At 45.2% G+C, this 26500-nt stretch overlaps 1 protein-coding gene across 1 annotated transcript in view; it reads right to left on the bottom strand.

Moving 5' to 3' along the window:
* The window catches only part of LOC135533123 (dachshund homolog 2-like), a gene marked incomplete at its 3' end in the record, with an annotated part of 72176 nt that overhangs the window by 17322 nt on the left and 28354 nt on the right, over positions 1-26500 (bottom strand). Inside the window, exon 2 of the mRNA XM_064960531.1 lies at positions 3412-3512. Coding sequence (XP_064816603.1) covers positions 3412-3512 — 101 coding nt within the window. The remainder of the gene's footprint in view (positions 1-3411; positions 3513-26500) is intronic.

Here is a 26500-nt window from a genome sequence, read left to right as displayed (position 1 = left end):
TCCCTTCATACCTCCTAGCCTCCTTTATCCCTTCATACCTCCTAGCCTCCTTTATCCCTTCACTAGCTTCCTTCATACCTCCTAGCCTCCTTTATCCCTTCACTAGCCTCCTTCATACCTCCTAGCCTCCTTTATCCCTTCACTACCTTCCTTCATACCTCCTAGCCTCCTTTATCCCTTCATACCTCCTAGCTGCCTTTATCCCTTCATACCTCCTAGCCTCCTTTATCCCTTCACTACCTTCCTTCATACCTCCTAGCCTCCTTTATCCCTTCATACCTCCTAGCCTCCTTTATCCCTTCACTAAATTCCTTCATACCTCCTAGCCTCCTTTATCCCTTCATACCTCCTAGCTGCCTTTATCCCTTCATACCTCCTAGCCTCCTTTATCCCTTCACTAACTTCCTTCATATCTCCTAGCCTCCTTTATCCCTTCATACCTCCTAGTCTCCTTTATCCCTTCATACCTCCTAGCCTCCTTTATCCCTTCATACCTCCTAGCCTCCTTTATCCCTTCACTAACTTCCTTCATATCTCCTAGCCTCCTTTATCCCTTCACTACCTTCCTTCATACCTCCTAGCCTCCTTTATCCCTTCATACCTCCTAGCCTCCTTTATCCCTTCACTACCTTCCTTCATACCTCCTAGCCTCTTTTATCCCTTCATACCTCCTAGCTGCCTTTATCCCTTCATACCTCCTAGCCTCCTTTATCCCTTCATACCTCCTAGCCTCCTTTATCCATTCATACCTCCTAGCTTCCTTTATCCCTTCATACATCCTACACTCAGTTATCCCTTAACTACCTTCCTTCATACCTCCTAGTCTCCTTTATCCCTTCATACCTCCTAGCCTCCTTTATCCCTTCATACCTCCTAGTCTCCTTTATCCCTTCAAACTTCCTTCATACCTCCTAGCCTCCTTTATACCTTCATACCTCCGAGCCTCCTTTATCCCTTCATACCTCCTAGCCTCCTTTATCCCTTCACTAACTTCCTTCATATCTCCTAGCCTCCTTTATCCCTTCACTACCTTCCTTCATACCTCCTAGCCTCCTTTATCCCTTCATACCTCCTAGCGTCCTTTATCCCTTCACTAACTTTCTTCATACCTCCTAGCCTCCTTTATCCCTTCACTACCTTCCTTCATACCTCCTAGCCTCCTTTATCCCTTCACTGCCTTCCTTCATACCTCCTAGCCTCCTTTATCCCTTCATACCTCCTAGCCTCCTTCATCCCTTCACTACCTTCCTTCATACCTCCTAGCCTCCTTTATCCCTTCACTGCCTTCCTTCATACCTCCTAGCCTCCTTTATCCCTTCATACCTCCTAGCCTCCTTCATCCCTTCACTACCTTCCTTCATACCTCCTAGCCTCCTTTATCCCTTCACTAACTTCCTTCATACCTCCTAGCCTCCTTTATCCCTTCCCTACCTTCCTTCATACCTCCTAGCCTCCTTTATCCCTTCATACCTCCTAGCCTCCTTTATCCCTTCATACCTCCTAGCCTCCTTTATCCATTCATACCTCCTAGCCTCCTTTATCCCTTCATACCTCCTAGCCTCCTTTATCCCTTCATACCTCCTAGCCTCCTTTATCCCTTCACTACCTTCCTTCATACCTCCTAGCCTCCTTTATCCCTTCACTACCTTCCTTCATACCTCCTAGCCTCCTTTATCCCTTCATACCTCCTAGCCTCCTTTATCCCTTCACTACCTTCCTTCATACCTCCTAGCCTCCTTTATCCCTTCATACCTCCTAGCCTCCTTTATCCCTTCACTAACTTCCTTCATACCTCCTAGCCTCCTTTATCCCTTCATTCGTCCTAGCCTCCTTTATCCCTTCACTAAATTCCTTCATACCTCCTAGCCTCCTTTATCCCTTCACTAACTTCCTTCATACCTCCTAGCCTCCTTTATCCCTTCATACCTCCTTTATCCCTTCATACCTCCTAGCCTCCTAGAAAGAGGGAAAGATAGATAGGGACAGAGAGAGAGAGGGACAGAGAGAGAGAGACAGATGGAGATAGAGCAACAGAGAGAGAGCGAGACAGAGCAACAGAGAGAGTGCGAGACAGAGCAACAGAGAGAGAGGGAAAGAGAGGGACAGAGAGAGAGGAACAGAGAGAGAGGCACAGAGAGAGAGGGACAGAGAGAGAGAGAGAGAGAGAGAGAGAGAGAGAGAGAGAGAGAGAGAGAGAGAGAGAGCGACAGAGAGAGAGGAACAGAGAGAGAGGAACAGAGAGAGAGGCACAGAGAGAGAGGGACAGAGAGAGAGAGAGAGAGGAGAGGCACAGAGAGAGAGAGAGAGAGAGAGCAAGAGAGAGAGAGAGGGACAGAGGGACAGAGACACAGAGAGAGAGTGTTTAGAGGCAATGGTAGAGAGGCAGTGAGAGAGACTCCTCATTGTGTTAAGGAGCTCCTCATGTTGCTGTGATGAATTTCTCTCCTCCATCTGTTTGTCCCTCCATCCCTTCCACTTCCTGTATCTTGCTCCCTCGCCATCCATCCATCCCTCTCTCTCTCTCTAATCCTCCCTCTCCACCTCTCCCGCCCTCTCCACCCCTCCCTCCCTCTCCACCACTCCCTCCCTCTCCACCACTCCCTCTCCAGCTCCATCCCTCTCTCTCTCTCTCCTCCACTCCACCCCTCCCTCCCTCTCCACACCTCCCTCCCTTCCCTCTCCACCCATCCCTCCCTCTCCACGCCTCTCTCCCTCTCCACCCCTCCTTCCCTCTCCACCCATCCCTCCCTCTCCATGCCTCCCTCTCTCCCTCTCCACCCCTCCTTCCCTCTCCACCCATCCCTCCCTCTCCATGCCTCCCTCTCTCCCTCTCCACCCATCCCTCCCTCTCCACCCCTCTCTCCCTCTCCACCCATCCCTCCCTCTCCACCCATCCCTCCCTCTCCACCCATCCCTCCCTCTCCATGCCTCCCTCTCCACCCATCCCTCCCTCTCCATGCCTCCCTCTCTCCCTCTCCACCCCTCCTTCCCTCTCCATCCCTCCCTCTCCACCCCTCCCTCCCTCTCCACCCCTCTCTCCCTCTCCACCCCTCCTTCCCTCTCCACCCATCCCTCCCTCTCCATGCCTCCCTCTCTCCCTCTCCACCCATCCCTCCCTCTCCATGCCTCCCTCTCTCCCTCTCCACCCCTCCTTCCCTCTCCACCCATCCCTCCCTCTCCATGCCTCCCTCCCTCTCCACCCCTCCATCTCCATGTTCTATGTTCTGCTGAACATGGAAAGCATTACCCCCCCCCACACACACACACACAGAAACACACACACACACAGAAACACACACACACACACAAAAACACACAGAAACACACAGAAACACACACACAGAAACACACACACACACAAACACACACACACACAAACAAACAAACACACACACACACACAGTATCTTACCTGCGTGAGAGAACATTCCAGATGACAGCAGAACCTCAGGGTGGAGGAGCCTGGAGCTTTCCCGAATCCCAGGGAGCTTCGGAGGGCGGCCCGGACGAGAGCTGAGCGACGGGGAGAAGGGGAGAGAATTTGAGGTTACGGCTGTAAAGACCGTATACACACACACACACAAACGAATGAGAGGAGACTCTCTCTCTCTGACTTTGGAAAACCATCTGTTACAGCCCCACTGAGACCTCTCCTCTGTGTTTCTCTTCATCCTACAGTAATGACTGCAGCAGTCAAATAGGTAGAGCAAAAAAAATAAAAATAAAAGTATTTACCCAGAAGCATCCAGGGTCAATGCCCTGCTCAAGGACACATTGACAAATCTACTACCGGGCCCAAAAAATGTGAAGCCGAACCCTTCAAGATCCCCCCACAGTTCCCCACTAGCTGTCCCTCAACCATTCGAGACCACTCCCAAGAAGACAAATTACAATTAAAAATACAATTAAATCCTTTCCCCACCCCCCAAGAACCCCCCAATTGACCAACAACCGAGAATGAACCCCACCCCCCAAGAACCCCCCAATGGACCAACAACCAAGAGAATGAACCCCACCCCCCAAGAACCCCCAATGGACCAACAACCAAGAGAATGAACCTCACCCCCAAGAACCCCCCAATGGACCAACAACCAAGAAAATGAACCCCACCCCCCAAGAACCCCCCAATGGACCAACAACCAAGAGAATGAACCCCACCCCCAAGAACCCCCAATGGACAAACAACCAAGAGAATGAACCCCACCCCCCAAGAAGCCCCCAATGGACCAACAACCAAGAGAACCAAAGAGAACAAAGGAAAAGACAGAAGAAAACAGCGAACAACAATGAGACAAAAAAAATCATAACAGCAATGCCAATATGTTGTTTGTGTGCATGTCTGCCCCTATTACATGTATGTGTGTGTTCTTGTATGTGTTTATTTCAATGAGAGCGTGCGCATATGCATGTGTACAAACACCTGCACGGCATCAGCCTCAGGCAAACTGGCATTAGTTGTAAAAACACTGTCCCTCAGAGTCATTCAAATATACATTTATTATGTTTTATGTTTTATTTGGACTTTTTATCTTTGACCAACATTCTATCTCTCACACAGCAACTCCACTGCCACTTGTCTCCAATTCCACATCCCAATCCTCAGCTTCCCTCAGTCCATCCCATCTGTCTCTGCTGGTCACCCTCAGCCCATCCCATCTATCTCTGCTGGTCACCCTCAGCCCATCCCATCTATCTCTGCTGGTCACCCTCAGCCCATCCCATCTATCTCTGTTGGTCACCCTCAGCCCATCCCATCTAATCCTGCTGGTCACCCTCAGCCCATCCCATCTATCTCTGCTGGTCACCCTCAGCCCATCCCATCTATCTCTGCTGGTCACCCTCAGCCCATCCCATCTATCTCTGCTGGTCACCCTCAGCCCATCCCATCTATCTCTGCTGGTCACCCTCAGCCCATCCCATCTATCTCTGCTGGTCACCCTCAGCCCATCCCATCTAATCCTGCTGGTCACCCTCAGCCCATCCCATCTATCTCTGCTGGTCACCCTCAGCCCATCCCATCTATCTCTGCTGGTCACCCTCAGCCCATCCCATCTATCTCTGCTGGTCACCCTCAGCCCATCCCATCTATCTCTGCTGGTCACCCTCAGCCCATCCCATCTATCTCTGCTGGTCACCCTCAGCCCATCCCATCTATCTCTGCTGGTCACCCTCAGCCCATCCCATCTATCTCTGCTGGCCATCACACTTCGTGTTTCTACGCAACACGTATCTTTCAACTATGCTGTGATGTATAACATACAATTTCAATCTACCTAATTGAATAGAATCCACAGATCAATACTTTTACTAAGAGTAATAGTATATTAGTAATTGACGGACCCGGTCTCTCCAGATCCCCTAAGATAAATACTTTTACTAAGAGTATTAGTATATTAGTAATTGACGGACCCGGTCTCTCCAGATCCCCTAAGATCAATACTTTTACTAAGAGTATTAGTATATTAGTAATTGACGGACCCGGTCTCTCCAGATCTCCACAGATCAATACTTTTACTAAGAGTATTAGTATATTAGTAATTGACGGACCCGGTCTCTCCAGATCAATACTTTTACTAAGAGTATTAGTATATTAGTAATTGACTGACCCGGTCTCTCCAGATCCCCTAAGATCAATACTTTTACTAAGAGTATTAGTATATTAGTAATTGACTGACCCGGTCTCTCCAGATCCCCTAAGATCAATACTTTTACTAAGAGTATTAGTATATTAGTAATTGACTGACCCGGTCTCTCCAGATCAATACTTTTACTAAGAGTATTAGTATATTAGTAATTGACTGACCCGGTCTCTCCAGATCAATACTTTTACTAAGAGTATTAGTATATTAGTAATTGACTGACCCGGTCTCTCCAGATCAATACTTTTACTAAGAGTATTAGTATATTAGTAATTGACTGACCCGGTCTCTCCAGATCAATACTTTTACTAAGAGTATTAGTATATTTCCAGCCATTCCCGAACCTGAGACCAGAAACGGGCGTCATTGTGTCAGAACGTGACTCCAGTGTGATATATAACATTATTGAATGTACCTAGGTAGTGTAACTGAGGGCAATACCAAAATAAATGGTGTTTTGATTCTGTATCCTCACAACAAAATCTGCAGAGCTTCGATGACTTTATGCATTTATTCAACATACATTTATGACTTTTTTCAACATTTTGTTGGTGGCAAGAAATCTATATAATAATTTTAGCTGAAAAGCACAAAGTCTTGAATCTTGCATTGTTTTATATATCAACTCATACACCCTGTACCATGGAATCGGTACATCAAACATCTCTTCCCAACTATTTTGCAATTTCTATGGCACAGTTGTCAACATCGTGGTCCTCAAATGAAACTGATATACTTTCCTATTTGTGATATTTGTATTCCTCCTCCAGTTGTGATCCTTTATATTGAGCAGACAGACCAGTTCCCTACCTCCTCCCACTGCCACCTGCCTCCTCCAGTATTGATCCTTTATATTGGGCACACAGACCAGTTTCCTACCTCCTCCCACCCTCCTCCTCCAGTATTGATCCTTTATATTGGGCACACAGACCAGTTTCCTACCTCCTCCCACCCTCCTCCTCCAGTATTGATCCTTTATATTGGGCAGACAGACCAGTTCTCTACCTCCTCCCACTGCCACCCTCCTCCTCCAGTATTGATCCTTTATATTGGGTAGACAGACCAGTTCCCCTCCTCCTCCAGTATTGATCCTTTATATTGGGTAGACAGACCAGTTCCCTCCTCCTCCAGTATTGATCCTTTATATTGGGCAGACAGACCAGTTCTCTACCTCCTCCCACTGCCACCCTCCTCCTCCAGTATTGATCCTTTATATTGGGCAGACAGACCAGTTCTCTACCTCCTCCCACTGCCACCCTCCCCCTCCAGTATTGATCCTTTATATTGGGTAGACAGACCAGTTCCCTACCTCCTCCTGCTGCCACCCTCCTCCTCCAGTATTGATCCTTTATATTGGGCAGACAGACCAGTTCTCTACCTCCTCCCACTGCCACCCTCCTCCTCCAGTATTGATCCTTTATATTGGGTAGACAGACCAGTTCCCTACCTCCTCCTGCTGCCACCCTCCTCCTCCAGTATTGATCCTTTATATTGGGCAGACAGACCAGTTCTCTACCTCCTCCCACTGCCACCCTCCTCCTCCAGTATTGATCCTTTATATTGGGTAGACAGACCAGTTCCCTACCTCCTCCAGTATTGATCCTTTATATTGGGTAGACAGACCAGTTCCCTGCCTCCTCCAGTATTGATCCTTTATATTGGGCAGACAGACCAGTTCACTACCTCCTCCAGTATTGATCCTTTATATTGGGTAGACAGACCAGTTCCCTCCTTCTCCAGTATTGATCCTTTATATTGGGTAGACAGACCAGTTCCCTGCCTCCTCCAGTATTGATCCTTTATATTGGGCAGACAGACCAGTTCACTACCTCCTCCAGTATTGATCCTTTATATTGGGTAGACAGACCAGTTCCCTACCTCCTCCTGCCTCCTCCAGTATTGATCCTTTATATTGGGTAGACAGACCAGTTCCCCACCTCCTCCAGTATTGATCCTTTATATTAGGTAGACAGACCAGTTCCCTACCTCCTCCTGCCTCCTCCAGTATTGATCCTTTATATTAGGTAGACAGACCAGTTCCCTACCTCCTCCTGCCTCCTCCAGTATTGATCCTTTATATTGGGTAGACAGACCAGTTCCCTACCTCCTCCCACTGCCACCCTCCTCCTCCAGTATTGATCCTTTATATTGGACAGACAGACCAGTTCCCTACCTCCTCCAGTATTGATCCTTTATATTGGGTAGACAGACCAGTTCCCTGCCTCCTCCAGTATTGATCCTTTATATTGGGTAGACAGACCAGTTCCCTGCCTCCTCCAGTATTGATCCTTTATATTGGGTAGACAGACCAGTTCCCTACCTCCTCCAGTATTGATCCTTTATATTGGGTAGACAGACCAGTTCCCTGCCTCCTCCAGTATTGATCCTTTATATTGGGTAGACAGACCAGTTCCCTACCTCCTCCCACTGCCACCCTCCTCCTCCAGTATTGATCCTTTATATTGGGCAGACAGACCAGTTCCCCACCTCCTCCCACTGCCACCCTCCTCCTCCAGTATTGATCCTTTATATTGGGCAGACAGACCAGTTCCCTGCCTCCTCCAGTATTGATCCTTTATATTGGACAGACAGACCAGTTCCCTACCTCCTCCAGTATTGATCCTTTATATTGGGTAGACAGACCAGTTCCCTCCCTCCTCCAGTATTGATCCTTTATATTGGGCAGACAGACCAGTTCCCTCCCTCCTCCAGTACTGATCCTTTATATTGGGCAGACAGACCAGTTCCCTGCCTCCTCCAGTATTGATCCTTTATATTGGACAGACAGACCAGTTCCCTACCTCCTCCAGTATTGATCCTTTATATTGGGTAGACAGACCAGTTCCCTCCCTCCTCCAGTACTGATCCTTTATATTGGGCAGACAGACCAGTTCCCTGCCTCCTCCAGTATTGATCCTTTATATTGGACAGACAGACCAGTTCCCTACCTCCTCCAGTATTGATCCTTTATATTGGGTAGACAGACCAGTTCCCTCCCTCCTCCAGTACTGATCCTTTATATTGGGCAGACAGACCAGTTCCCTGCCTCCTCCAGTATTGATCCTTTATATTGGGCAGACAGACCAGTTCCCTACCTCCTCCAGTATTGATCCTTTATATTGGGTAGACAGACCAGTTCCCTCCCTCCTCCAGTACTGATCCTTTATATTGGGCAGACAGACCAGTTCCCTGCCTCCTCCATGTTTGGGGCAATGCTGTAATCAATTGGTTGGACTCTTGGATTGAGCAGACTTTCCCGTACAATTCTGATAACTCCATGAAGGATATAACTCTACCATTACACTTTACAATATCATTTAAGAACAAAATACCCTTTTCAAACACCTTTCCCATTATTACAGGTATTTTATCAACCAGAACATTTGAGTTCAGTCATAGTATTTGTTCTCTCTTTTCAGGGGGTGAAATTGTAATTGTAGCCATCTCTGCAATGCTTGTTTGAAAAAGAGAGATACTTTGAAAAAAAGTATCATTTTCAATTATTGGAAAAGGAGACATATTCTGCACAAAAATGCAATTTTTAAACAATGGATGAGCTTTTCTTATTAATCTACTTAGAACCATTTAGGGTTCCAAAAAAATTTGGAATAAAGATAAGTTTTTAGAGAGAGGTTTGGTGCTTTTATATTTAATAATCTCAACCCACCCAATTCATATTCATTATATAGACAGGCACGTTTTATTTTGTCTGGTTTAGTGTCCTAGATAAAGCAAAATGTTTTTTTTTTGCTCATATGATTTGAAAAAACGAATCATCAGGAGTAGGCAGTGCCATAAGTGAGTAAAACTGAGACTAAGGAGTTAATCAGGTCAATTTTTCCATAAATAGACATGGTTGAAGGATCTTATCTATTTTTACAAATGTTCTATTGAAATTCATTGCTTATTTATATATTTTTTGATATGAATACTACTTACTGTCTACTTCACCATCAGCACATTTTATAGGTAAGCTGCAGGGTAATGTAGAAGTTGTATTTTTTAAGTATCCAATATGTAATATTGTACAGTTATCATAATTAGGTTCTAGTCCAGAGAGTACAGAAAAGTCATCTAGATCTTCAATGAGACATTGCAGGGATGTGGGATGCTAGCCAACATCCAGTGAGATTGCAGAGCGCCAAATACAGTATATTCATTATAACAATTCGGAAAAGGTACAACTATTTTACATTGGTTTAACGATGAACTTCTTGTGAATCCAACCACGGTGTCAGCTTTCAAAAATGCTTTACGGCGAAAGCATACCTTACGATTATTTGAGAACATAGCCCAGCAGACAAATCATTACAAACAGTAACAAGCCAAGTAGAAGAGTTACACAAGTCAGAAATAGAGATAAAATGAATCCCTTACCTTTGATGATCTTCATATGGTGGCACTCAGAAGACATTCATTTATTCAATAAATGTTCCATTTTGTTCGATAAAGTCTCTCTTTATATCCGAAAACCTCCGTTTTGTTTGCACATTTTCTACAGTTCTTCATTAATCCACAGTCAAACACAGTCACAACGGGCAGACAAAAAAAAATCTAAATTGCATCCGTAATGTTTATAGAAACATGTCAAACGATGTTTATATCCAAACCTCAGGTTGTTTTTAGCCTAAATAATCTATAATATTTCAACCGGACAATAACGTTGTCAATATAAAAGGTAAACAAGAAAGGCACTCTCTGACACGTCAGGGTCCACTCATTCAGACTGCTCTTACTCCCTCATTTATCAGAATACAAGCCTGAAACAATTTCTAAAGACTGTTGCCATCTAGTGGAAGGCATAGGAACTGCAATTTGAGTCCTAAGTCAATGGATACTGTAATGGCATTGAAAAGAAAACTACAACAACAACAAAAAATCCTACTTCCTGAATGGATTTTTCTTAGGTTTTCGCCTGCCATATCAGTTCTGTTATATCTACTAAATCTACTAATTATATGCACATCCTATCTTCTGGGCCTGAGTAGAAAGCTGTTTAATTTGGGCATGCTTTTCATCCAAAATTCCAAATGCTGCCCCCTACCGTAGAGAAGTTAATATAAAACTTGAGTCATCAGCATACATGGACACCTTTGTTTTTGGATTTCTAATCCTCTAATGTTGTTATTTGATCTGATTTTAATGGCGAGCATTTCGATGTCCATAACAAATAGATATGGTGACAGCGGACACCCTTGTTTAATTCCTCTTGACAATTCAAAACTCTCTGAGAAGTTGCTCTTATTTACTATTTTACACCTGGGGTTGCTATACATTATTTTTACCCAAATTAATAGAGAATTACCGAAATTGAAAAAAATCCCGGCATTTATAAAGAAAATCCATTCTTACTTTATCAACTGCCTTTTCAAAATCCGCTATCTGGCTTCTTAGATGTTTCATGATGTTCTATTATTTCTAGTAGTTGTCATATATTATCTCCAATGTATAGTCCATGTAAAAAACCTGTATGATCAGGATGAACAGTACCTGGTAAAACCCTTTTAACCTCTCTTAACTACCGATCCCGGATACGGGATTGAATTCAACAACATACGGTGTTCGCCACAAATAGTCATATTAAACATTCATGAAAATACAAGTGTCTCACATGCTTCAAAAGCCTAGAGTCTTGCTAATCCACCTGCGTTGTCATATTTAAAAAATAATTTATTGCAAAAGAATAAGATGCGATTATCTGAGCATAGACCCCCATATCAAACTACTTATTCAACCAGCACTTGCATAACAAAGTCACAGATTGTATTGAAATAAATCGCTTACCTTTGAAAATCTTGCTCTGGTTGCAATCCCAAGGCTCATTGTTAGACAATGAATGGTCGTTTGTTCACACAAATCCATTTTTTATAGCCTAACACGAAACATTTTGTGACCGCTTATCGCATTGAATTTCCTGTCATACAATTTTCAAAGTAACGTCCAACGTAAAGAGACTCTCTTTTCCTCGTCTTTTCCCTCTCTATCCAGTCATGTTTGGTTTACTTGCAATCAACTCTTTGTTAGGGAAGACAATGAACCCTGATGGGCCATTTTGCGGGACCTATTGATATGGTAATACCGATTGGAAGACAACACGGGGAGCCCATTGCGCAGCAATTATATGACCACTGTCTCGTTGATTGACTCTATTTTAACCCAATGACCACTGATCTTCTTGAAATCTAGCTGGGTAGATAGCCAATGAGCAGATGTAACTGGAAATATCCCATGATTCATTGTTGTAAGACAAACCTATACACTGGAGGCAGGCGTAAAGATCCGTTCTTTCGCCATTGCCAATTGAACCGTGAAGGAGTGATTCTAATTACGCACAGACGTTTTTCAGTAATTTGCTACTTCAACTGTTTATTTCGCAAATAAAATGGCAAATAAGTCAAAGGAAGTTACCTCTAAGACTAGATACACGAATGTAGAAATGATTTTGGAAGAGATTGACCTGGGATAGTGAGACAGATTTGGCAGAGATTGAAGACTCCATCAGCTCCCATAGCTTCGATTCTGAAACTGAGGACTTTTTTTCGAACGGAGAGGACATCGTTTTGGACTGGTAAGTTGCTCTCATGCTAATGCCGTTGTTTGACTTTTATATAAAATATTATTAGTGATTGTTTTTACATTTTATTTGCAAAAATGGCTAAAGTACACAGTTAGCTAGCCATTGTGAGTGAGGGCCTATTTCTTTGAGAACGCATGGTAGCCTAATAGCCTATTTTGAGGCAGGCCCATTTCACTTTTGCAATTGATGTGGAACAGCACTTTTTATACATGTTTATTATAGCTGTTTTTACATTTTATTAGGAATATATAGCGATGTAATAAAATGGCTAAAGTACACGTTAGCTAGCCATTGTGAGTGAGGGCCTGTTTCTTTGGGAAGGCATGGTCTACCCAAATAGCCTATTTTGAGGCAGGCCCACGTCAATTGCCAAAGTGATATGGAACAGCACTTTATGTTCCCTGTACTCTATATGTATGTTTATTATAGCTGTTGATACAGGGCTACTCCCACTCTATATGTGTGTTTATTATAGCTGTTGATACAGGGCTCATATGTGAAACTATTCTAACTGAACATTATCTTTCACAGTGGCACTGACTCTACTGGGAGCCCCCAGTGCCAAGGTGTCCACCCCCTCTGAAGCTGGTTCATCCTGTACCCCTGCTGTCTCTGGCTCCACACCTCCCGGGTCATCTAGAGGTGTGAAGAGGAAGAGGGGAAGTGTAATATCACCCACTAACAGAGGGACAGAAGGGCATTGGCACACCGTCCTAGAAGATGATGTGGAGCCACCACAACCAACTTTTAGGCCGATAAGGAAGCCAGGGCCTCAGGTGAACCCGACCTCCAATTACACCCCCTTCAGCTTTTCCAACTGTATTTTACCACATCTGTTGTAGGTTCACACAGTGTCCAACACTAATAAGAATGGGAAGAAGAAACAAGCGGGCAAAAAGGTAGCATGGAAGCCCATATCCATGTCAGAGTTTTTCTGCTACCTTTCTCTGGTCATCTACATGGGGCTGGTGAAGCTGAAAAGCCTGAAGGACTACTGGAAAACATCAGCTCTGTACAAATTGCCTTTCCCCATGACTGTTATGTCCTGAAAGAAGTTTCTGATGATTTCACAGGCGCTTCACATCAGTGACCCAAAGGTTGATGAAGAGAATGAGAAGAGGGGCACAGCAGCGTTTGATAGACTGTGCAAGATCAAGCCGCTCTACCACAGCATTGTTGAGGCCTGCAAGACGTATTTTCAGCCAGCTCAGAACGTGTCAATCGATGAGAGGATGGTATCCTCAAAGGCCAGAATTGGACTCAAACAGTACATGAGAAACAAACCAACCAAGTGGGGTTACAAGCTGTTTGTTTTGGCTGATTCTGCATGTGCCTACACCTGCAATTTCTTTGTCTACGAGGGGAAGAACAGTTTTGCTACCGGTAAGGGACTCAGCTATGACTCTGTAATGGCGTTATTGGATGTTCAACTGTTAGGGAAGGGTTACAAACTGTTTGTGGATAACTTCTACACAAGCCCTACCCTGTTTGCAGACAGGAAGCTGGATGTATGGGCTTGTGGCACCATTCGTACCAACAGGGTGGGCTTCCCGAAGACGAAGGTGAACGACATGCCTAAGCGGGCTGAGCGGGGGACCATGCGATGGATCCGTGAAGATGGCCTGCTGTTTGTGAAGTGGATGGACACCAGAGAGGTGGCGATGTGCTCCACAATCCACAAGTCCTTCAGTGGTGATCGTGTTGTCAGGCGTGTGAAGGACGGTGCCGGGGCATGGACCACCAAAAATGTCCCCATTCCAACTGCAGTGAAGGACTACAACAAGAGCATGGGCGGAGTCGACCTTTCGGACGCGCTAATCGGCTACTACAATGTTCTCCACAAGACAATGAAATGGTACAAGACCTTCTTCTATCATTTCATCGACATCGCCGTAGTGAATGCATTCATCCTACACAAGGAAATGGCAACGAGCTGTGGAAAGCCCTACCTCTCACAGAAATACTTCAGAGAGCAGCTCATCAAGGAGCTTGCTGGCTACAGCACCACTGCAGCAAGCCCTGAACCCTTCTGCTCCTGCCACAAGTGTTCATCTGCCCAAATATATTTGTGCAGGCATGGATGTGCCTAAGGGCCAAAAGGGCACAGCATGGAGGCGTTGCTGTGTTGTTTGCAAGATGAAGTCCCCCATCACATGCAGCACATGCTCAGTGACCCTCTGCTTTACATCAGAGAGAGACTGCTATGGCATCTGGCATCAGCAGCAGAACATTGTCTAGAGTTTTGGCAATGTTGGTGGGGTTATATGGCAAAGTGGGTCTGCGGTCTAGCTGAGAACACCAGTCTGCATTCTAGCTGAGCTAGGGTCATTATGTTATATTTATTTATTTATATAGTATTTTTCCTGTCTTACCTGGTGTCTTGTGTGAATTTAAGTCTGCTCTCTTTCTCTCCTTCTTTCTCTCGGTGGACTTGAACCCCTGGGACAATGCTTCAGGACTACCTGACATGATGACTCCTTGCTGTCCCCAGTCCACCTGGCCTTGCCGCTGTTCCAGTTTCAACTGTTCTGCCTGCTGCTATGGAACCCTAAACTGTACATTTTTTCTCCTGAGGTGCTGTCCTGTTGCACACTGCAAAAACACTGTGATCTCCACCCCTCATTGCCTTGTTTCTTCCTAGGTTTTTGCCTTTCTAGGTTGTTTTTCTTAGCCAACGTGCTTCTACACCTGCATTGCATGCTGTTTGGGGTTTTAGGCTGGAGCTATGTAAATAGATTTGATTGAGGACTGAGGGTGTGTAAAAGTGTGTAAATAGTTACCCATGTTTATTTGTAAATGTATGTATATATTTAGGTTTTCAAAAAAAAAATTAGAAATTTTTTTCCTAATTTTTAAATTTTTTTTAAGAAATTTTATTTTTTCAATTTTTTTACTTTTTTTGGTGGGGGGTGTGTTAGAATACCATTTTGGTATTTTGTATATAGTTATTGGTTTCACAATGTGTACTTCACCAATTTGGCCACTTGGGTACATTTGGGTAACTTGTGTGGGACACCTGGGTGACGTCACAATAAATGTTATGTACCACACTCATTTTGGAAGTTATCATTTTGAAGTTTTGCACAGGTACTGTTGCCCTCTTAATTTTTGCACTAAAATTGTCCCCATCGTACTATCTGAATTTTTCTTTTATCTTGTTCATTTGAAAGATGATGATACAAAAATAAATAGAAAAAACGAATGTTTTTTCCCATAGTTTTATCTAAACCAGATCTATTGTGTGTTTTTCTCCTACATTCAATTCACATTTACACAAACTTCAGAGTGTTTTCTTTCAAATGGTACCAAGAATATGCATATCCTTGGTTCTGTGCCTGAGCTCCAGGCTGTTAGATTTGGGTATGTCTTCAGGCAGAAATTGCACAAAGTAGGGGGGTAGTCTTAATTAATTCTGAGTGCTATGCAGTTCGCAAGTATTTTTGTATCACAACATTGAAGTGTAAGGGGCCTCCAGTTGTTTTTATATATATCTTTATATTTACAGTCTTGTTTTAATAATAGAGAAATGAGACAATGGAGACAACAGGTCTCTAATATCACACAGGAACAACAACAGGTCTCTAATATCACACAGGAACAACTGGTCTCTAATCTCACACAGGAACAACATATATCTAATATCACACAGGAACAACGGGTCTCTAATATCACACAGGAACAACAGGTCTCTAATATCACACAGGAACAACGGGTCTCTAATATCACACAGGAACAACGAGTCTCTAATATCACACAGGAACAACTGGTCTCTAATATCACACAGGAACAACATATATCTAATATCACACAGGAACAACTGGTCTCTAATATCACACAGGAACAACGGGTCTCTAATATCACACAGGAACAACGAGTCTCTAATATCACACAGGAACAACTGGTCTCTAATATCACACAGGAACAACATATATCTAATATCACACAGGAACAACTGGTCTCTAATATCACACAGGAACAACGGGTCTCTAATATCACACAGGAACAACTGGTCTCTAATATCACACAGGAACAACTGGTCTCTAATATCACACAGGAACAACGGGCCTCTAATATCACACAGGAACAGCAGGTCTCTAATATCACACAGGAACAACTGGTCTCTAATATCACACAGGAACAACATATATCTAATATCACACAGGAACAACGGGTATCTAATATCACACAGGAACAGCAGGTCTCTAATATCACACAGGAACAACTGGTCTCTAATATCACACAGGAACAACGGGTCTCTAATATCACACAGGAACAACGGGTCTCTAATATCACACAGGAACAACAACTGGTCTCTAATATCACACAGGAACAACGGGTCTCTAATATCACACAGGAACAACGGGTCTCTAATATCACACAGGAACAACAACTGGTCTCTAATATCACACAGGAACAACGGGTCTCTAATATCACACAGGAACAACGGGTCTCTAATATCACACAGGAACAACTGGTCTCTAATATCACACAGGAACAACGGGTCTCTAATATCACACAGGAACAACGGGTCTCTAATATCACACAGGAACAACAACTGGTCTCTAATATCACACAGGAACAACGGGTCTCTAATATCACACAGGATCAACTGGTCTCTAATATCACACAGGAACAACAACAGGTCTCTAATATCACACAGGAACAACGGGTATCTAATATCACACAGGATCAACGGGTCTCTACGCAGCACTTTGTGACATCTGCTATTCCAAAAGAGTAAAGACACTTCAAATGTGCAAATAGTTAAAGTATGAAATGGAAAATAAGTCAACATAAATATGGTTGGTATTTACAATGCTGTTTGTTGTTTGTTATGGAAGGTTTGGAAATCGCTTCATTTTAGGTGAATTTAACGGCTCTTTTATGGATTTTGATCATTCTGCTCTGCGTCATTTGGTGTTCTACGTTGTACACAGAGGATATTTTGGCAGAATTCTGCAGCAGAGTCTCAATTTTTGTGTTTGTCCCATTTGGAGACTTTTTGGTTGGTGAGCGGACCCCAGACCTCACAACCATAAAGGGCAATTTGTTCTATAACTGATTCACGTATTTTTAGCCAGATCCTAATTGGTACGTCGAATTCTCTCTCTCTCTCTCTCTCTCTCTCTCTCGTTTGTTTACCAGCAGTGGACAATCTCGGGTCACTAGAGAAGGATGTGTGATAAACCCGCAGCACACACAAACAATGAGGTCATTCATCGGGCCAATCAAGAGTGTTCAACGAAACAGATGCGAAGAGAAAAATAAACATCCATCCTTCTTTTCTCTCCTTTTCCCTCCCTCCCTCTCTCTCTCTCTCTCTCTCTCTCTCTCTCTCTCTCTCTCTCTCTCTCTCTCTCTCTCTCTCTCTCTCTCTCTCTCTCTCTCTCTCTCTCTCTCTCTCTCTCTCTCTCTCTCTCTCTCTTCTCTCTCTCTCTCTCTCTCTCTCTCCCTCTCTCTCTCTCTCCCCCTCCCTCCCTCCCTCCCTCCCTCCCTCCCTCCCTTCTCCCTTCGTTCTCCAGACAAGTGCAGAGCAAAAACACTCCTCAATATTTAACCTTGTTTGATTAAATATTAAATAATGAACCACTGATGTGGTTGCCGTGTGTTACCGTGGTTACCGTGTGGTCACCGTGGTTACCGTGTGTGTTACCGTGGTTACCGTGTGTGCGGACAAACTTGTTCGCACACACACCGCACACACGTATGTGTGAGAGAAAGAGAATGCAAGAGAGTTTATGAAGTTTGTACAACACATTCCTGATGTCTATTAAACAGCTGACTGGTTGAATCTTCCCCCTGTTAGACACAGAACATTAACTAACAGATATGGAGAGAGAGAGCGTGAGAGAGACAGGGAGAGAGAGTCAGAGAGAGAGAGAGACAAAGAGAGAGAGGGAGGGAGGGACAGAGACAGAGAGAGACAGAGAGAGAGAGAGAGAAAGTGACAGAGAGAGAGAGAGAGAAAGTGACAGAGAGAGAGAGACGGGGAGAGAGAGACAGAGAGAGAGAGAGAGCTGGGGAGAGACAGAGAGAGAGAGAGAGAGACAGAGACAGAGAGAGAGAGAGACAGAGAGAGAAAGAGACAGAGAGAGAGACAGAGACAGAGAGAGAGAGAGACAGAGAGAGACAGAGACCTCCTCTCCTCCCTTTCTCTCTCCTCCCTCTTCCCTCTTTCTCTCTCCTCCCCCTTCCCTCTTTCTCTCTCTCTCTCTCTCCCACTCTCTCTCTCCCACTCTGTCTTTGCCCCACTTCTTTGACAGAGGACACCTGCAATCCAATAAAACAGCTGGAGTCTCCAGTGTAAAGTGCGGAGTCAACAGAAACAGCGATGACTCTAAGCCTGACAGTCAGAGAGAGAGAGAGAGGGAGGAAAGGGGAGCGGGAGGGGAAAAGAGAGAGGGGGAAAAGAGAGGGGGAGTGGAAAAGAGAGAGAGGGGGAGGGGAAGAGAGAGAGAGGGGGAGAGAGGGGGAGGGGAAAAGAGAGAGAGGGGGGAGAGGGGGAGGGGAAAAGAGAGAGGGGGGAGAGGGGGAGGGGAAAAGAGAGGGGGGAGAGGGGGAGGGGAAAAGAGAGAGAGGGGAGAGAGGGGAGGGTAAAAGAGAGGGGGAGAGGGGGAGGGAAAAGAGAGAGGGGGAGAGAGGGGGAGGGGAAGAGAGAGGGGAGGGGAAAAGAGAGAGGGGGAGAGAGGGGAGGGGAAAAGAGAGGGGGAGGGGATTAGAGAGAGAGAGGGGGAGAGGGGGAGGGGAAAAGAGAGGGGGAGGGGAAGAGAGAGGGGAGGGGAAAAGAGAGGGGGAGGGGAAAGAGAGAGAGGGGGGGAAGAGAGAGGGGGGGAAAAGAGAGGGGGGAGAGAGAGAGAGAGAGGGAGGGGAAATAGAGAGAGGGGGAGGAAAAAGAGAGAGAGGGGGAGAGGGGTTGGGGAAAAGAGAGAGAGGGGGAGAGAGAGGGAGGGGAAAAGAGAGAGGGAGAGAGAGAGAGAGGGAGAGAGAGGGAGGGGAAAATAGAGAGGGAGAGAGAGAGGGAGAGAGAGGGAGGGGAAAAGAGAGAGAGGGAGAGAGAGAGGGAGGGGAAAGAGAGAGAGGGGGAGAGAGAGGGAGGGGAAAAGAGAGAGGGAGAGAGAGAGGGAGAGAGAGAGGGAGAGAGAGGGAGGGGAAAAGAGGGGGAGAGAGAGAGAGAGGGAGAGAGAGGGAGGGGAAAATAGAGAGGGAGAGAGAGAGGGAGAGAGAGGGAGGGGAAAAGAGAGAGGGAGAGAGAGAGGGAGAGAGAGAGGGAGAGAGAGGGAGGGGAAAAGAGGGGGAGAGAGGGGGAGAGAGAGGGGGGATGGGAAAAGAGGGGGAGGGATGGGAAAAGAGAGAAAGGGAGAGAGGGAAGGGAAAAGAGAGAGATGATGAAGGATAGAAAGCAAGACAACCAGGGTGAACACGTACTGATTTCCCTAACCCATCATTACAGCTTTTACCAGAATGACAACCCACAGACTAGAGGTCGACCGATTAATTTGGGCCGATTTCAAGTTTTCCTAACATTTTTCGGCACCGATTTGCCAATTATTTTTTTTTACAGTTTTACAGTATCTTTATTTAACTGGGCAAATCCGTTAAGAACACATTCTTATTTTTAATGACGGCCTCGGAACGGCGGGTTAACTGCCTTGTATTTTTTTTCTTCACCTCGTCAGCTCGGGAGATCCAATCTTGCAACCTTACAGTTAACTAGTCTAACGCAATAACGACCTGCCTCTCTCTCGTTGCACTCCACAAGGAGACTGCCTGTTACGCGAATGCAGTAAGTCACGGTAAGTGGCTAGCTAGCATTAAACTTATCTTATAAAAAATCACTAGTTAACGACACTTGGTTGATGATATTACTAGATATAATCTAGCGTGTCCTGCGTTGCATATAATCTGACTGAGCATACAAGTATCTAAGTATCTGACTGAGAGGTGGTAGGCAGAAGCAGGCGCGTAAACATTAATTCAAACAGCACTTTCATGTGTTTTGCCAGCAGCTCTTCATTGTGCGTCAAGCATTGCGCTGTTTATGACTTCAAACCTATCAACTCCCGAGATGAGGCTGGTGTAACCAAAGTGAAATGGATGGCTAGTTAGCACGCGCTAATAGCGTTTCAGAATTCACTCGCTCTGAGCCTTGGGGTGGTTGTTTCCCTTGCTCTGCATGGGTAATGCTGCTTCGATGGTGGCTGTTGTCGTTGTGTTCCTGGTTCGAACCCAGGGAGGAGCGAGGAGAGGGACGGAGGCTATACTGTTACACTGGCAATACTAAAGTGCCTATGAGAACATTCAATAGTCAAAGGTTAATGAAATACAAATGGTATAGAGGGAAATAGTCCTATAATTCCTATAATAACTACAACCTAAAACTTCTTACCTGGGAATATTGAAGACTCATGTTAAAAGGAACCACCAGCTTTCATATGTTCTCATGTTCTGAGCAAGGAACTGAAATGTTAGCTTTCTTACATAGCACATAATGCACTTTTACTTTCTTCTCCAACACTTTGTTTTTGCATTATTTAAACCAAATTGAACATGTTTAATTATTGATTTGAGGCTAAATTGATTTTGTTGATATTTTATATTAACCTGTTGCATCGCGCAATCCCAGATCCGGGATTCTATTTATAGCCTCAAGCTCATTAGCATAACGCAATGTTAACTATTCATGAAAATCGCAAATGAAATGAAATAAATATATTTGCTCTCAAGCTTAGACTTTTGTTAACAACACTGTCATCTCAGATTTTCAAAATATGCTTTTCAACCATAGCTAAACAAGCATTTGTGTAAGAGTATTGATTGCTAACATAGCTATAAGCCTAGAATTCAGCCAGCAACATTTTCACAAAAACAAGAAAATAATTCAAATAAAATAATTTACCTTTGAAGAACTTCAGATGTTTTCAATGAGGAGACTCTCAGTTAGATAGCAAATGTTCAGTTTTTCAAAAAAATATTATTTGTGTAGGACAAATCGCTCCGTTTTGTTCACGTTTGGCTAACCCTGTATACAGTTATAGCCTCAAGCTCATTAGCATAATGTAACGTTAACGATTTCTGAAAATCGCAAATAAAATGAAAATAATGCGCCTGCTCTCAAGCTTAGCCTTTTCTTAACAACACTGTCATCTCAGATTTTCAAAATATGCTTTTGAACCATAGCTATTCACTAATTTGTTTAAGAGTATGCTAAGCTAGCTTAGCATTTTGAGTAGCATTTAGCACGCAACATTTTCACAAAAACCAGATAACCAAATAAATAAAATCATTTACCTTTGAAGAACTTCGGATGTTTTCAATGAGGAGACTCTCAGTTACATAGCAAATGTTCAGTTTTTCCTGAAAGAATCTTTGTGTGGGAGAAATCGCTCCGTTTTGTACATCACATTTGGCTCCCGAAACGAACCGAAAATTCAGTCACCAACAACGTCAAACTTTTTCCGAATTAACTCCATAATATCGACCGAAACATGGCAAACGTTGTTTGGAATCAATCCTCAAGGTGTTTTTTCACATATCTCTTCATTGATATATCTTTCTTAGAAGGCTGCTTTCTTCTCTGAATTCCATGGAAAAATACTTGCAGCTGAGGTTTGCGCACCAATTTCGGCGCAGGACACCGGGCGGACACCTGGTAAATGTGGTCTCTTATGGTCAATCTTCCAATGTTATGCCTACAAATACGTCACAATGCTGCAGACACCTTGGGGAAACGACAGAAAGGGCAGGCTCATTCATCTCGCATTCACAGTCATATAAGGAGACAATGGAAAACGGAGCCTCAAAAATCCTGCTGATTTCCTGGATGCCGTTTCATCTTGGTTTTGCCTGTAGCTCACGTTCTAGGGCACGCACAGAGAATATCTTTGCAGTTCTGGAAACCTCAGAGTGTTTTCTTTCCAAAGCTATCAATTATATGCATAGTCGAGCATCTTTTTGTGACAAAATATTGCGCTTAAAACGGGCACGTCTTTTTATCCAAAAATGATATAGCGCCCCTAGAGTTTCAAGAGGTTAAGTTAAAATAAGTGTTAATGCAGCATTGTTGTAATTGTCATTATTACATTTTTTATTTTTTTTTATAAAGAAATCGTCCGATTAATCAGTATCGGCTTTTTTTGATCCTCCAATAATCGGTATTGGCGTTGAAAAATCATAATCGGTCAACCTCTAGGTTTTTACAGGAATAGTCTATGTCAATCATTAAAAACACATCTGACAGAACATTCTTAGTTTACAGGTCAGACAGCCTGATGCCTGTCTCCCCACTGCTATTCCAACCAGCGGTATAGTTATATACAGAGCACAGTGAAATGATATACAGAGCACAGTGAAATGATATACAGAGCACAGTGAAATGATATACAGAGCACAGTGAAATGATATACAGAGCACAGTGAAATGATATACAGAGCACAGTGAAATGATATACAGAGCACAGTGAAATGATATACAGAGCACAGTGAAATGATATACAGAGCACAGTGAAATGATATACAGAGCACACTCCCTCCCTCCCTCTGCCCCTCCCTCCCTCCCTCCTTCCCCCCCCCCTCTCTCTCTCCTCCCTCCCTCCCTCCGCCCCTCTCTCTCTCCCTCCCTCCCTCCCTCCCTCCCTCTCCCTCTCCCTCCCTCCCTCCCTCCCTCCCTCCCTCCTTCCCCCACTCTCTATCTCCTCCCTCCCTCCCTCCCTCTCTCCCTCCCTCTCTCTCTCCTCCCTCCCTCCCTCCGCCCCTCTCTCTCTCCCTCCCTCCCTCCCTCCTTCCCCCACTCTCTCTCCCTCCCTCCCCCTCCCTCCTTCCCCCCACTCTCTATCTCCTCCCTCCCTCCCTCCCTCCCTCCCTCACTCCCTCACTCCCTCCCTCCCTCCCTCCCTCCTCCCTCCTTCCCCCTTCTCTCTCCTCCCTCCCTCCCTCCCTCCGCCCCTCTCTCTCCCTCCCCCCCCTCCCTCCCCCCTCCCTCCCTCCCTCCCTCTACTCTCCCTCCCTCCCCCCCCTCCCTCCCTCCCTCCCTCCCTCCCTCCCTCCCTCTCTCCTCCCTTATCCCTCCCTCCCTCCCTCCTCCCTCCCTCTCTCTCCCCTCCCTCCCTCCCTCCCTCCCTCCCTCCCTCTCTCTCTCCTCCCCCTCCCTCCCTCCCTCCCTCCTTCCCCCACTCTCTATCTCCTCCCTCCCTCCCTCCCTCCCTCCCTCCCTCCCTCTCTATCTCCTCCCTCCCTCCCTCCCTCTCTCTCTCCCTCCCTCCCTCCGCCCCCTCTCTCCCTCCCTCCCTCCCTCCCTCTCTCCCTCCCTCTCTCTCCCTCCCTCCCTCCCTCCCTCCCATGTTGCTCTATACGAAGTTGTTCCTAATGTCCCTTGCAGATATGAGTGCTGATGCACGAGGTCATGCTGTACGACAGAACCTTTTGTAAACCCAGAGTCCCATCTGACACCATGGCAATAGAAGGTGACACGTCTGACCCCACTGTGACATCACAACACTCCCATTCGGGTCGGACTCTAACTAGCTATTGTGACATCATCAGAGTCCCCCCTGTCCCTGCGGTGATATAATCTACAGTCTGCCTGAATTGAAGAGAGACCGAGAAGAGAGAGAGAGAGAGAGAGAGAGAGAGAGAGAGAGAGAGAGAGAGAGAGAGAGAGAGAGAGGGGAGAGAGGGAGAGAGGGAGCTACGGGGGCTGAAAGGGAGAAAGGCTATAGAAGAGGGATAGACGGGGGGGGTGAATGGAAAGAAAAATGATCTGCTGGGTTTGTAGGTCAACCAACACAAAAGGAAATAAATGTGGGACACACACACACACTGGGAGAAGCACAGAGATTTTACGGACAGGGATTTTACGGACAGAGATTTTACGGACAGAGATTTTACAGACAGAGATTTTACAGACAGAGATTTTACGGACATAGATTTTACGGACAGAGATTTTACGGATAGAGATTTTACGGATAGAGATTTTACGGATAGAGATTTCACAGACAGGGATATTACGGATAGAGATTTTACGGATAGAGATTTTACGGACAGAGATTTTACGGACAGAGATTTTACGGACAGAGATTTTACGGATAGAGATTTTACGGATAGAGATTTCACAGACAGGGATATTACGGATAGAGATTTTACAGACAGGGATATTACGGATAGAGATTTTACGGATAGAGATTTCACAGACAGGGATATTACGGACAGAGATGTTACAGACAGGGATATTATGGACAGAGATTTGTACAAAGAGATGATGCGTTCCGGGACCTTTGTCATCATCAAGTGGGTCAACACACACATTAATTCCTGGGTTTATTGTTGTCAGTAGTTAGCCTGCAGGGATACACATAACTCTGGAGAGAGAGAAAGAGAGGGAGAGAGAGACAGCTGGGGCATGAAATCAGAGAGAGACCAGTACTGAGTAATGATAACATGGCTTTATACAGGGGGTACCGGTACAGAGTAATGATAACATGGCTTTATACAGGGGGTACCAGTACTGAGTAATGATAACATGGCTTTATACAGGGGGTACCAGTACTGAGTAATGATTACATGGCTTTATACAGGGGGTACCGGTACAGAGTAATGATAACATGGCTTTATACAGGGGGTACCAGTACTGAGTGATGATAACATGGCTTTATACAGGGGGTACCAGTACTGAGTAATGATAACATGGATTTATACAGGGGGTACCAGTACTGAGTGATGATAACATGGCTTTATACAGGGGGTACCAGTACTGAGTGATGATAACATGGATTTATACAGGGGGTACCAGTACTGAGTAATGATTACATGGCTTTATACACAGGGTACCAGTACTGAGTGATGATAACATGGCTTTATACAGGGGGTACCAGTACTGAGTGATGATAACATGGCTTTATACAGGGGGTACCAGTACTGAGTAATGATAACATGGATTTATACAGGGGGTACCAGTACTGAGTAATGATAACATGGCTTTATACAGGGGGTACCAGTACTGAGTAATGACAACATGGCTTTATACAGGGGGTACCAGTACTGAGTAATGATAACATGGATTTATACAGGGTACCAGTACTGAGTAATGATAACATGGCTTTATACAGGGTACCAGTTCCTAGTGGCGGAGATCTTTGTGGGCTATACTCGGCCTTGTCTCAGGATGGTAAGTTGGTGGTTGAAGATATCCCTCTAGTGGTGTGGGGTATGTGCTTTGGCAAAGTGAGGGGGTTATATCCTGCCTGTTTGGCCCTGTCCGGGGGTATCATCGGATGGGGCCGCAGTGTCTCCTGACCCCTCCTGCCTCTGTCTCAGCCTCCAGTATTTATGCTGCAGTAGTTTATGTGTCAGGGGGGTAGGGTCAGTCTGTTATATCTGGAGTACTTCTCCTGTCTTATCCGGTGTCCTGTGTGAATTTAAGTGTGCTCTCTCTAATTCTCTATTTCTCTCTTTCTTTCTCTCTCTCTGAGGACCTGAGCCCTAGGACCATGCCTCAGGACTACCTGACATGATGACTCCTTGCTGTCCCCAGTCCACCTGGCCTTGATGCTGCTCCAGTTTCAACTGTTCTGCCTTATTATTATTGGACCATGCTGGTAATTTATGAACATTTGAACATCTTGGCCATGTTCTGTTATAATCTCCACCCGGCACAGCCAGAAGAGGACTGGCCACCCCTCATAGCCTGGTTCCTCTCTAGGTTTCTTCCTAGGTTTTGGCCTTTCTTGGGAGTTTTTCCTAGCCACCGTGCTTCTACACCTGCATTGCTTGCTGTTTGGGGTTTTAAGCTGGGTTTCTGTACAGCACTTTGAGATATCAGCTGATGTACGAAGGGCTATATAAATACATTTGATTTGATTTGACCTAGTCAATGAGTAATGATAAGATGGCTTTATACAGGGAGTGCCAGTACTGAGTCGATGTGCAGGAGAACAAGGTAATGGAGGTAGATATGTACATATAGGTCAAGTAACTAGGCAACAGGATAGGTGATTGACAGTAGCAGCAGCGTATGTGATGAGTCAAAAGCAGATAGTTAAATGGTTAACCAATAGCTACCCAGACTAACTACTCATCAGGCTTATGGCTTGGTGGTAGAAGCTGTTCAGGCTCCTGTTGGTGTCAGGTTGGTGCGTCGGCACCACTTGCCGTGTGGTAGCAGAGAGAACAGGTCTATATGACTTGTGTGGCTGGAGGCGGACAGTGTTCAGGGCCTTCCTCTGACACCGCCTGGTATAGAGGTCCGGGATAGCAGGAAGCTTGGCCCCAGTGATGTACTGGGCAGTACTCACT

The sequence above is a fragment of the Oncorhynchus masou genome, unplaced genomic scaffold, assembly GCF_036934945.1.
Source record: "Oncorhynchus masou masou isolate Uvic2021 unplaced genomic scaffold, UVic_Omas_1.1 unplaced_scaffold_2232, whole genome shotgun sequence".
In the NCBI taxonomy this organism is placed as follows: Eukaryota; Metazoa; Chordata; class Actinopteri; order Salmoniformes; family Salmonidae; genus Oncorhynchus; species Oncorhynchus masou.
Note: the sequence above shows the minus strand (reverse complement) of the source record. Positions and strands in the feature narration are given on the sequence as shown.